Source organism: Pyrgilauda ruficollis, unplaced genomic scaffold (genome assembly GCF_017590135.1).
Source record: "Pyrgilauda ruficollis isolate IOZ18807 unplaced genomic scaffold, ASM1759013v1 scaffold15, whole genome shotgun sequence".
In the NCBI taxonomy this organism is placed as follows: Eukaryota; Metazoa; Chordata; class Aves; order Passeriformes; family Passeridae; genus Pyrgilauda; species Pyrgilauda ruficollis.
In genome coordinates, this window is record NW_024513654.1 from 117,652 (window position 1) to 129,313 (window position 11,662).

Sequence of the window (11,662 nt, forward strand, 5' to 3'; positions counted from 1 at the left end):
TGGTTTGTGTCGGTGTTTCCGAGATGCCAGCTGTACTTGTTGGATTTCACACATCAATAAAACTTATATTTATAGTGTACTGCCTGGCTGTCTCCCTTTCCTGAGAGCCTCGAGGGGGGTGTGACAGCTGTGACCCCTCACTCCCAGCACCCCTGGGTGGGCTGGCACTTCCCACGACAGCACCCAGGGACTGAGAAGAGTGCGTGTGGCCCCGGTGACACAGCTGTCACTTGCTGGGTGGCCAGAGCGGATCTGCCGGCAGCGGGAGGGCAGGTACAGGTGTGCGTGTTTGTGTGTGTTCAACAGCACAGCCAGCACAGCCTCCCCCGCTGGGGAGCGATTCTCTCCGAAGCAGAACGCGTTCTTGCAGCTCCGGTTGCACAGCCGGGCAGCAGCTGGGGATGCAGAGCGGCCAGATGTGTCCGGGGGACATCCCCGCCTCGCAGCACATCTGGTAAGAGCGCAGCTCCCCAATCCTGCGCGTTTGGGAGGCCCTGGGGAGTGCGAGTGTTCCTGCCAGCTTCCAGCCGCTCTCCCACCCTGCTCGGGGAGCTGGGAAAGCAGGGTGCGGGTGTTCTGCCAGCTTCCAGCCGCTCTCCCGTCCTGCTCGGGGAGCTGCGGGGTGCGGGTGTTCTGCCAGCCTGCAGCCGCTCTCCCGTCCTCTCCGGGGAGCTGGCAGCGCCGTGTGCGGGGCGGGCCAGGACGGGATGGCGTTGCAGGAAGTTCTGCCTGCGAAGCAGCCGCCTCCGCAGCGGAGCCGTGCCCGGGACAGGCACGGCAGGAGGCGGATGGGCAGCTCCGGGCAGATCGAGCGCAGGCAGCTCGGCGTTCCCGGCTGGAATCCGGCAGGACGAGGTAACCGCGGCGCCGCTGCCGCCTCGCTCGGTGCCGGCCCCGCCGCTGCCCCCGCTCCGCTCCCTGCCCCGCCACGGCCTCGCCATGGAGCGGGGAGCCGGGAGGGCACAGCGGCGAGGGCACCTCTGCCACCGGGACACGGGGGTCCCCAGAGGGGTCCCCGGAAGGGCTCAGCAGCAGGACGGCAGCTCAGGGCCCTCGGCTCAGCAGAGGGGCTGGGAAGGGGCTGGAAAGCGGGCATGGGACAGCGTGGGGTTTGTTTCCTGCAGGGGCACCGAGGTCGGGACACCTGTGCTCAAGGTCAGCTCCTCTGCCCCCGCCCCTGTGCCTCAGTTTCTCCACCTGGATCACATAAAAAGGGGCTGTAAACAGCGTGGCTTGTGGGAGGTGTGAGTGAGTTGTCACCCTGCTCGGTGCTTCCTCTCGGCTGGGGTTTGCTTATATCTTTCTCCCCTCTTTCTCTGCCTCAGTTTCCCGGGATGTTGGGGGCTGTGAGCACCGCCCGGGCTCCTGAAGGATCGCCCTGCTGAGCCCTGCTGGGGCGGGATCCTGAGTCAGCGCCAGCACAGCCGGTTCTGCCGGGCTGGACCACGCTGGGGCAGGTAAGGCTGGGCAGGGCTCTGCTGCAGCACATCACACAGTCCCCTGTGCTCTGCTGAGCCCCCGCAGCCCCTCAGCATCTCCCCTGTGTTTCAGGTGGAGGATGTCCCGGGCCATGCAGTGCCAGAGCTGCCTGCCCTGGGGCAGCTGGGCACGGCTGCCGCGGTCCCTGGCAGGGACAAGGGGGACCCGCAGCGTGTCCGTGTGTGCCGCTGCCGTGCCAGGTGAGCTGGGCTCTGTGCCTCTGGCACTCGGCCCTGTCCCTGTTGGACATCCCTTCCCAGCTGTGCAGGGGTGTGGGGCACCCTAGCAGGGTGTGAAGCTGTGTGGGGTTAGCCCTGCTGGGTCCCTGACCGTGTGCATTCCTCCTCCCCGGCAGGTGGTGCAGGCAGGTGTTTCCTCAGGAGGATCCTTGGCACAAGCAGCATCTCCCTCCCCAGGTACAGTCACTGTCACACGGCTGGGACTCTTTCTTTGTCACAGCACCTGGGTAGCTGAGCTGGCTGCCTTGGCACCAGGGACACTGCTTTGCTTCCACCTAGACAAACACCCAGACCCACCTCCCTGCCTGCTCTGACTCCAGCCCACCTCCTCTGCCTCTGCACGGGTTTTCTGGGAATGCACAGCCCGTGGCTTGCTGACCTGCCTTCACCTCCCAGCCGTGCCCCTACCCTGGCCCTGCGCTCTCCCGTGGTGTGGGGAAAGGAAGGGGTGAGCTGGCTCCTCTCAGCACTTCCCACAGCCTCGCTGGTGATCTGCCCACCCTGCCCCAGGCAGGGTTTGGAGCTGCTCCCTGTGACACTCTCCCTCCTCCTGCAGGGGCTGTGTTCACTACCAGGGAGACTCTCTGGACAGCTCTGCCCAGCCCAGCTCCTCTCGCCATGGTCAGTCCCAGCTGAGGAACGTGGCTTTTGCTGGTGAGTTTGCAGCTCTGGTCTGGAGGGAGGGTCCTACACAGTGGGGTGGGGGCAGCTGCTGTCCTGGGCAGTGTGAGGGTTCCCCGTAAATGGGTGCTGTCCCCTCTCTGCAATGGCTTGGGGCAGGCAACTTCCCCAGTGCCTTGCCAGTGAGCAGCCCTTGTCATGTCCAGCACCTTCCTCCTTCCAGGTGCCATCAAGAAGCACCAGAAGAGCCTGTCTGCGTGGTTCAGCCACCAGCCCAATGAGGAGAGGCAGTTTGGCCCTTCCTTCTCTCTGGATGCCGTCCACGTGGACCCAGTGATCCGGGAGAGCTCCCTGGAGGAGATTCTGAAGCCCTCCCCTGATTTAACCATCCAGAACCAGCTCCAGCAGCCCTGTAGAAAGGTTATCAGCCTCCACAACCTCTTTGACGTGGACGCCTGCGGGCGGCAGGTGAAGAACGTGGTGCTCTACGGCACCGTGGGCACGGGCAAGAGCACCCTCATCAAGAAGATGGTGGTGGACTGGTGCCACGGCCGCCTGCCCCACTTCCAGCTGGTCATCCCCTTCTCCTGCGAGGACCTGTCCCACAGCCATGCCCACGTGTCCCTGCGGCGCCTCATCACCAAGAAGTACCAGCACCTCCGGGACGTGGTGCCGGTGCTGGAAGCTTCCAACCTCAGGGTGCTCTTCATCCTCAACGGCCTGGAGCGCCTCAACCTGGATTTCCGCCTGGCTGGCACGGAGCTGTGCTGTGACCCCAACGAGCCCGTGCCTCCCTCTGCCATCGTGGTCAACCTGTTGCGGAAATACCTCCTGCCCGAGGTCGGTGTTGCCCTGCTTTGTGCTGGGAGAAGGTTGGGGGTGAGCCCTGAGGCAGCACAGGGCTGTTGTGATCATTGTTTGCAGTCCAGCTTGGCTGGGAGCAAGCAGGGAGCCTCTCTTCCTGGAGGGACTTGCTAAGGTGGCCTCATGTCAGTGGTGGGATCTTTGGAGGGGGCCTGGTAAGGTGATGAAGGCTGTGATCTTCCAGACTTTATTTATGTCTAGGAGGCCTGGTGAGATAATGAAGGCTGTGATCTTCCAGACTTTATGTCTAGGAGGAAATGGGGAAAGTTCTCCTGTCCCCTCTGCCTGGGCCAGGTTTGATCCAGCGCCCTTTGTGCAGCACTTGTGAACCCCACCCTGTGGACGGGGTGATCACTGTGCACCTCTCAGTGGGTTGCACCCTGCTGAGCAGCCCCAGACTCTTCCCCCCCTGTGTCCCCAGGCCAGCATCATCGTCACCACGCGCCCGTCGGCCGTGCGCCGCATCCCCGGCAAGTACGTGGGGCGCTACGCCGAGATCTGCGGCTTCTCCGACACCAACCTGCAGAAGCTCTACTTCCAGATGCGCCTCAGCCAGCCTGGCTGCTCCGGGGAGGAAAGCCAGGACCGCCGCTCAGCGGAGCAGGAGAACCTGGTGGAGATGCTGTCGAGGAACTTGGAGCGCCACAACCAAATAACGGCTGCCTGCTTCTTGCCCTCCTACTGCTGGCTGGTGTGCACCACCCTGCACTTCCTCTACTTCACCAGGACGGTTCCTCCCAGCCAGACCCTCACTGGCATCTACACCAGCTTCCTGAGGCTCAACTTCAGCGGGGAGGTGCTGGACAGCACCGACCCCACCCACATCTCCATGATGAAGTATGTGGCCAAGACAGTGGGCAAGCTGGCCTACGAGGGGGTGATGTCCCGCAAGACCTGCTTCTCAGAGGAAGACCTGCGGGAGTGTTTCGAGGTGGAGATGAAGACTGAAAGCGAGCTCAACCTCCTGGAGGTTTTCCGCAGCGACGTCTTCCGCTTCTTCCTCAGCCCGTGCGTGCAGCCGGGCAAGGAGCACACCTTTGTCTTCACCATCCCCGCCATGCAGGAGTACCTGGCAGCCCTGTACGTGGTGCTGGGTGAGAAGAAGACCCTGGCCCAGAGAGTGGGGAAGGAGCTGTCAGAGGTCCTCGGGAAGGTGAGCGAAGATGTGGCTGTGGTTGTGAACATCATCTCCAAGGTGCTGCCCCTGCGCTTCCTCCCCGTGCTCTTCAACCTGCTCAAGATCTTCCCTCGCTATTTCTCCCGGGTGGGCGGCAAGGACAGGGACACCATTGCCCACACCATGGCAGAGGAGCTGTTCAAAGAGGAGGATTACTACAACGACGATGTCTTGGACCAGATCAACTCCAGCATCCTGGGCGTGGAGGGCCCCATGTGCCACCCCGATGAGGCCCCGGATGATGAGGTCTTCGAGCTCTTCCCCATTTTCATGGGTGGGATCCTCTCCCGCCGCAACCGCGCCATCCTGGAGCAGCTGGGCTGCTCCATCAAGAACCTGGCAGCTTTTGAGATCGCCAAGGCCATGAAGAAGACGGTGATCAGGAAGGGCCGCAGGGGCCTGCCCCCCTCGGAGCTCATGGACTACCTGTTCTTCCTGCACGAGTTCCAGAACGAGCGCTTCACGGCCGAGGCCATCCGCTCCCTCCGCGCTGTCAACCTCTCCTCCGTCAAGATGACCCCTCTCAAGTGCTCTGTGCTGGCGTCTGTCATGAGCACCACGTGTCACGAGGTGGAGGAGCTGAACCTGACCTCCTGCAACCTGGACAGCGGCAGCTTGAGGACCCTCTTCCCTGTCCTGCTGCGATGCAAAGCTCTCCAGTGAGTACCACCTCCTCACTGCTCAAAAATCGTGTTTTTTCTCACCTCTGCCCATCACAGGGATGGTTTAGGAGCCCAAGTATGGAAAACTTAGGAAAGGGCATGTTTATCCTCAGTGCAGACCTAGGGAACTACAGCTTCCAACATGCAACACTCCTTGAGCAGCCTTTCTAGGGCACTGCATGCTGGGATTTGCAGTCCCAGCTGACCTTCTCACAGGAATTTTTGGGAAGTTCCCTGCAGCTGGTACAGGCTGGGCGGGCTGCCAGCTGTCCTGGCAGACCCGAGTCCCTAGGGGAAGTTACCCGGCATCCCCGTGTCGTTAGCTCTGTGAGGAGTTTGCTGTCCCAGAGGTGGGAGTCTGGGCTGTGCAGATGTTCCCACAAGCGTTCCAGAACGTTTGTGGAGCTGCAGGTCTTCCTGCCGCCCAGGTGGTGGCGAGACGTGCTCAGCACAGATGGATCGGGCTGTGCAGCTGGGCTGTGCCGCACTTCCTTCCTCCAGATGCTCAGGAGGGCTTGATGGAGCCCTGATCCCTCCTCTGACCTTCACCCATCTCCTGAAGACTCCGCCATCCCCTTCCCCTTGCCCTGCTCCTGCTGGCACTGGCTCTGCTGGCTCATGCTCCGGTGCGGTGTCACTGTGCTCCCTTTGGGAGAGGAAACCTGGAGTGGCCTAGTTTGGGGAGCCCAGGGAGGATGGTGATGGGCAAAATGGAGCGGGCAGGGCTGCCAGGCTCACAGGTAACAGCCATTTTGTTCCTGTCACCCCCGTGTCTTGCTCTGCACCAGTCTGCAGCTCAACAGCCTGGGCTCCGACGCCTGCAAGGAAATTCGTGACCTGCTCCTGCATGACAAGTGTGTGGTGAGCAGACTGCGGTGAGTACGGCCCCCGCCCTGCATGAGGCTGCCACTGCTGCCCCCCACGTGCCTGGGCACTCCCTGAGCTCCCGTGTCCCACAGGCTGGCCAACAACCCCGTGGGCGAGCAGGGTGCTCGCTACCTGGCCGAGGCGCTGGCCGGCAACCGCTCGCTGACGCAGCTGTCCCTGCTGCACACCGCGCTGGGGGACCCCGGCACCGAGGCCATCGCCCAGCAGCTGGCCCAGAACCAGCACCTGCAGGAGCTCAACCTGGGCTACAACTCCCTGACGGACACGGCGGCCCTGCGCGTGGTGGAGGTGGCCAAGAGGCACGAGACGCTGGACAAAGTGCAGTGAGTCTGCTCTGCCACATCCCTGTCCTTCTGCCCTGCCCTGTGTGCCTCTGTCCTTCCCCTCAGTCCTCACCAGGGTCTCCTGCTGCTTTCCCAGTCTCTACTTCAACGACATCAGTGAGGATGGCAAGAGGGCGCTTGACAGCCTGCGCATGGACCGGGATGGCGTCAGGGCTCTGGTTTTCCTCACGGCGGGCACCGATGTCTCCGATTACTGGTCCCACATCCTGAACGTGGTGCAGAGGAACCTGCCCTTCTGGGACCGCGAGCGGGTCCGGCAGCACCTCGCCCTCCTCCTGCAGGACCTGGAGAGCAGCCGCAGCCAGACTGCCAATCCTTGGAGGAAAGCCAAATTCCTGCGAGTCGAGAGCGAGGTCAAGAAAATGCTGGGGAAACTGCAGGATGGGAGCCTCTAACCTGCTGCCCATCCACCAGCCAGGGTGGGGCAGTGGAGTGTGCCCAGCAGCACGTTCCCTGCACCTTTACCCACCTGGAGATGCTGGGTGGATGGTGCTGTCAAAGGTGCTGGGTGTGTGGGGCTCAGCCTCATCTGCAGGTGAGGCTGAAGTGTGGGAATGGGACAGAAACCAGGCCAGGAGCAAATGGGACTTGTTCTTCTGGGCTTGTGGAAAGCCAGCCCCTGCACCCCAGCCAGAGCAGTGGCAGGGAGCAGGACTGGGGCTTGTCTGTGAATCTTTTGGGAGGATTAAAGTGCACCTCTTCATTTCCACTGAAGCACACTAGTACCAAGACTTGATCTCCTCTTCGGCCCCTTCCTGGGGGAATGTGGAGCCGCCCCTCCAGCAGCTGGAGTGGAGGGTTCTGCCTTTCCCCATCTCACAGCACTGGCATGGAGCAGCCCACCTCTGCTCCAGTGCTGAACCAGTCATTCTCCCCGCACTGTGTGTCCCCCTGGAAGCCACCAGGAGCTGTCCCCAATCTGGGTGTCCCGGGGTGCTGGTCCCTTCTCCCAGCTCCGGCTGGCAGTGCCCTGGGGCTGGGAGGGCAGTCCAGACTTGGAGCTGTTTAACCATTAAACCTGGGGCGTCTTGGGGGAGGCGGGGACACTTCCCTGCCACTTCACCCTGTACCTTGCTCCCTCTGGCAACCCCTGCAGCCATGAAGCAAACAAAAGGTATGTGCCGGGAAATCCTCTGGAGACCCTTCCCCACACACACAGGCCCTGCTGCCAGGTGAAGCAAGACAATGTCAGAGCCCAGGCAGCCTGTGGAAGGAGCCAGAGGCATGCAGGAAAATGTCTCCTTGTGGGGATGCTGGGAAGGCATCCCCTCTCCCTGGGTTTGAGGTTCCTTGTGCCCAAAGAGACGCGGAGGGGTTTTATGGGGGGGCGGGGTGTGCTGGGGAAGGTCTCTGTTTCCTTCTCCTGGCTCCAGCAGCTCTCTGGGGTCCTGGTGAACCTTCTCAGCCCTCACTGAAGAGCCCTGTAAACCCCCAGGACTGACCCCATCTGCTTGGCCCTGCTTTGCCCCCACAGTGAGCGCCCACGGGACCTGAGCAGCGGGTCCTGCTGCTGGGAATGCAGGACAGTGGTGACAGGGCCAAGGAACAACCTGTGCTGAGAGACAGAGGGGCTTGGGGGCTGTGTGGGCTTGGCAAACCCCCTCACCTGGATGGCAGGTTCAGCCTGTGAGTGGACAAGCCCTGAGTGCTCCAGAGCGTGGGGTCTGCTCCCAGCCCACCACCTCCTGTGCTGACCTCTCCTCTCCCTCTGCAGGGCTCGAGGGAGACAAGATGTCCATCATGTAAGTGCTGATCTCCCCTTGACCAGGGGCTTTCTGGGGCTCAGGAGAGATGTGGGAAATGGTCCAAGAGGGAAATCCCCTCTGGCTTTCCCAAAGGAAAAGGAGGCACAGCCCCCACTTGGCCCTTTCTGGGAGGAACAAGCTCCTCAAGACTGGGGGAGGCAGAGGCAGGGCCATCCTGCACTAACGTGGCCTCTCCTGCCCTTTATCATTTCAGAAAATTTGAATTTAACCCCAAAGTTGGGATCGACAACCCAGCCTTGACACTGACTGAGGACACGGGTAAATACACGCCCTCATCTCACAGGGTGTCCCTGTGTCTGCACGGGGCTGTGGCACTGCTGGGGTGTCCCTGTGTCTGCACGGGGCTGTGGCACCTGGGTGTCCCTGTGTCTGCACGGGGCTGTGGCACCTGGGTGTCCCTGTGTCTGCACGGGGCTGTGGCACTGCTGGGGTCCTGAGCTCTCTCACACTGGGGACCTCTGGGAGGTAAACACAGAGGGATGAGCAGATCCCCAGCTCAGGATGGGGTGCACAACTTGTGTGAGGATCCCTGCAGGGCCTTGCTCACAGGCTGTGCCCCCACACAGATGGTGAGGGCATGGGGGAGCCCCGCTTCTACCTCCTGACCAAGGAGAGCACAGAGACCTTCGGCTTCTGCCTGCACGAGGAGCTGGGCTGCCAGGGCCACGTCATCCGGCAGATTGAGCTGGGGGGGGTGGCCCAGCGCAGGGGGCTGCAGGACGGGGACCGGCTGCTCCAGGTCAATGGCCACTTCGTGGACCACATGGACCACCTCAGGGTAAGCTGGGAGCATCCCATGGGAACGCCTGGGTGCTCCCCAGCCAGGGGCACAGAGGATGAATGACACCAGGGACCCTGATCCCACCCCATCAGAGGGTGTCTGCCCAGAGTTCACAGCCTGGGTTCTTCCAGGTGGTGCAGAAGATCAAGGCCAGCGGGAACCAGGTCCTGCTGGCGGTGCTGGATGGTGACTCCTACGAAACAGCCAAATCCCTGGGCAGGGACCTGTCCCAGATGCTGCCAGATGACATCCGCCCGCGCCTCTGCCACGTCACGAGGGACAAAAGCGGCTTTGGCTTCAGCGTGTCATGTCCAGAAGGTAAAGCAGGATGCTGCCACCACGAGCCTCCCCGTTGTAGCACCTCTCTCACCCCAAAGTGCCCCTTCTGCTCCTGCAGGCACCAAGGGCACCTTCCAGCTGTCGGTGCTGCAGGACGGGCCAGCGGACAGAGCAGGGGTGCCACCAGGCTGCTGGCTGCTGGAGCTGAACGGGGACAGCGTCAAGAGCTACTCCCACACACAGCTCACCAAAAAGGTGCCTGCTCCTGCCATGGGGGGGCGAGGGATGGGGCTGAGAATGTCACTGAGCACCTGTGCTTCCCATCCAGCTTAAGCAGAGCGGCAACAAGGTGACACTGCTGGTGGCATCCAGCGCCGTGGAGGAGTTCTATCGCCTGCGGGGCCTGCGGGTCACGGCTGCCTTGGCAGACACCTCCAGGCTCCCCTTCAAGGTCCGCGAGCTGCACCTGGTGAAGGGTCCCGCTGGCTATGGGTTCCTGCTCAAGGAGGATGATTGCAGCTCGGGAGGAGTAGGTGAGGGGGCTGAGAGGGGCAGTGTGTACCTGAGCAATTCTGGGAGTTGGGAAGAGCTGACAGCTCTGTGCCTGCAATGGAACCCTGTCCCCACCTGCACACGGGGGTCAGCAGAGCCAGTTCCCCTCTGTGAGCCTTTGCCCCCTCCCTGTGCCCCGCTGTGGCAGGCCAGTTCCTGTGGGAAGTGGATGTGGGGCTGCCGGCCGAGCAGGCAGGGATGAAGGAAGGGGACCGAGTGCTGGCCGTGAACGGGGAGAGCATCGAGGGGCTGGACCACGAGCAGACCGTGCACAGGATCCGCGCCCGGGAGGACCAGGTGACGCTGCTGGTCATCGACCCCGCTGGGGATGAGTTCTACCACTCGGTACGTTCTGGGGGCACGCTCCTGCTCTGGCTGGGGAGCCCTGGGGTGCTCTGGGGCTGCATGGTGGGATGGGTGTCCTCCACAGGGGCTGTGTGTCCATCCCTCTTGTGCTCTTCCAGATCGGGCTGTCCCCCCTGCAGTTCTTTGAGGACAGTGACCCCGCCTCAGGCTCCTGCACGCCCTCGCTGCCCTCTCGCAGTGGCTCTCCTGCACTCTGTGACGTTGAGGTGGCACCCAAGGGGCCTGTGTCCTGGCTGATGGCAGCTGCCAACAGTATAGAGATCATACAGGTAACTCCTCAGGGCAGTGCTCACAGCCTGGCAGTGCTCTGAGTGCTGCCACCCTCCTATTCTGCCCATCCTAACATTTCCTGGCACCTGTGGTGCTGCCAGCAGGAGGCTGTGTGGTCCCTGGCCACAGGGGCCAGGCAGAAAGACCTCTCCAACCTGTGTCTCTGCAGAGCCAGCGCCAGGAGGAGCACACAAAGCTGTGCCAGGCATTCTAACAGCCCAGGAGCCTCAGGACAGGCTCTCCCACACAGCACCTCCACCCAGGCCACGGCCAGCCCCTCGGGCCTCAGCACTGCTCAACATGGACCCTGCACAAGCAGCTCCTGTGTCTCATGCCTGGCTCACAGCATGACACTCCCAGGGACTCGTCTCTGCTCACCCAGGCTGACTCAGAGCTTTTATCAACCACAGTGGCAGCTTCTCATAACCTGACCACAGACCTGTGTCTTTGCCTGCCCAGCTACCTCCAGGGATTCCTCAGGACATTGCACTGAAGCCCTTGCCCAGCTCCAGGCTCTGGGAGTTCCCAGGAGAGCTGAGGCGCTGCCCTCTGCACCATGACCCAGGGGACTTGAGGGTTGGCTCAGATCTGCACGTGCATGGACATCTCTCCTGTGCTTCTCCTCTCATCCTCTCCCTGAACCTGTGGGCAGAGAGTGTCCACCACCCAGCACCACCCTGTTCCTGCACCACCCTTTTGGGGTGATTAAAGGACAAATCCACACTGCTGTTTGTGTGGGTGATGTTGTGGACAGCACTGAGACTTGGCAGCACATCCCAGGGCCAGATCCATCCTCTCTTCCCAAGCCTGGAGTTGGGCAGTGGATGTGGAAGCTCTCCAGGTGGGGGCTGAGAGCCATCCTGAGAGCCCCTGGGCACTGTACCTCCAGAAATTTGAGAGCAAAACTCCTGCAGGCATCCCTTGTGCTCCAGGGCAAAGGTTGTTCCTGAGGGTTTCCCTTGCAGGTGACACATCAGGACCATCCTGAGGGTTCCCCTTGCAGGTGACACACCAGGGGCATCCGTTCCTGCCCTGCCAGGGTGGTGACAATGCTGGGGGAGGGGGACAGGGGGGATCCCAGCGGGGAAATTTCACCTCTCTGCTGAGCGTGGGAGAGTGAAAATGAGCACAGAGTTTTGCATGTGGCCAAGAACCACAAACCTCGGGCTGAGGTTTTACCTCGGCCCCTTCTCGAGCGCGAACGGAAACGCCACGCTGGAGTCCCTGCTTCTGTGTCCTCTGAGCTCAGTGCAGGCACCTGGGCTGCAAGAAGTCCTTGTCCAGAGCATTTGGGAGCTGACAGCTCAGGAGGGAGCAGGGCTGGCCAGCTGCAGGCTGGTTTGGGGGTGAACACTCAAGGGAGAAGTGGGAAAA

General features: G+C 62.0%; 2 protein-coding genes across 3 annotated transcripts; both read left to right on the forward strand.

Moving 5' to 3' along the window:
• Window positions 1-722: 722 nt before the first annotated feature.
• NLRX1 (NLR family member X1) lies at window positions 723-6,988 on the forward strand. Its single transcript, XM_041461408.1, has 10 exons — window positions 723-855; window positions 1,326-1,457; window positions 1,552-1,679; window positions 1,835-1,895; window positions 2,275-2,372; window positions 2,563-3,179; window positions 3,625-5,039; window positions 5,831-5,917; window positions 6,002-6,253; window positions 6,351-6,988. Exons 3-10 carry the CDS (start codon window positions 1,559-1,561, stop codon window positions 6,667-6,669), a joined length of 2,970 nt encoding a protein of 989 aa, XP_041317342.1. The 5' UTR covers window positions 723-855; window positions 1,326-1,457; window positions 1,552-1,558; the 3' UTR covers window positions 6,670-6,988.
• A 138-nt stretch (window positions 6,989-7,126) lies between these two features.
• On the forward strand, window positions 7,127-11,011 carry PDZD3 (PDZ domain containing 3). Of its 2 annotated transcripts, none has more exons than XM_041461410.1 (10): window positions 7,127-7,900; window positions 7,989-8,016; window positions 8,234-8,298; window positions 8,607-8,818; window positions 8,953-9,139; window positions 9,219-9,355; window positions 9,429-9,633; window positions 9,801-9,997; window positions 10,117-10,287; window positions 10,458-11,011. In XM_041461410.1, the coding sequence occupies exons 1-10, from the start codon at window positions 7,885-7,887 to the stop codon at window positions 10,500-10,502; spliced, it is 1,263 nt and encodes a 420-aa protein (XP_041317344.1). In that variant the 5' UTR covers window positions 7,127-7,884; the 3' UTR covers window positions 10,503-11,011. The 2 variants fall into 2 exon arrangements, with proteins under 2 accessions (XP_041317344.1, XP_041317343.1); XM_041461409.1 differs by having other exon boundaries at window positions 7,127-7,388.
• The last annotated feature ends 651 nt before the right edge of the window (window positions 11,012-11,662 follow it).

Bases quoted from the DNA above. Each gene is read 5' to 3' on its own strand.
- PDZD3 (XM_041461410.1), top strand. The intron at 8,017-8,233 runs GTAAGTGCTGAT...TTATCATTTCAG, and splicing joins GGAGACAAGATGTCCATCAT to AAAATTTGAATTTAACCCCA. The intron at 9,998-10,116 runs GTACGTTCTGGG...GTGCTCTTCCAG, and splicing joins GGGATGAGTTCTACCACTCG to ATCGGGCTGTCCCCCCTGCA.
- NLRX1 (XM_041461408.1), top strand. From the start codon at position 1,559: ATGTCCCGGGCCATGCAGTGCCAGAGCTGCCTGCCCTGGGGCAGCTGG. The intron at 5,040-5,830 runs GTGAGTACCACC...GCTCTGCACCAG, and splicing joins CTGCGATGCAAAGCTCTCCA to TCTGCAGCTCAACAGCCTGG. The intron at 6,254-6,350 runs GTGAGTCTGCTC...CTGCTTTCCCAG, and splicing joins GAGACGCTGGACAAAGTGCA to TCTCTACTTCAACGACATCA.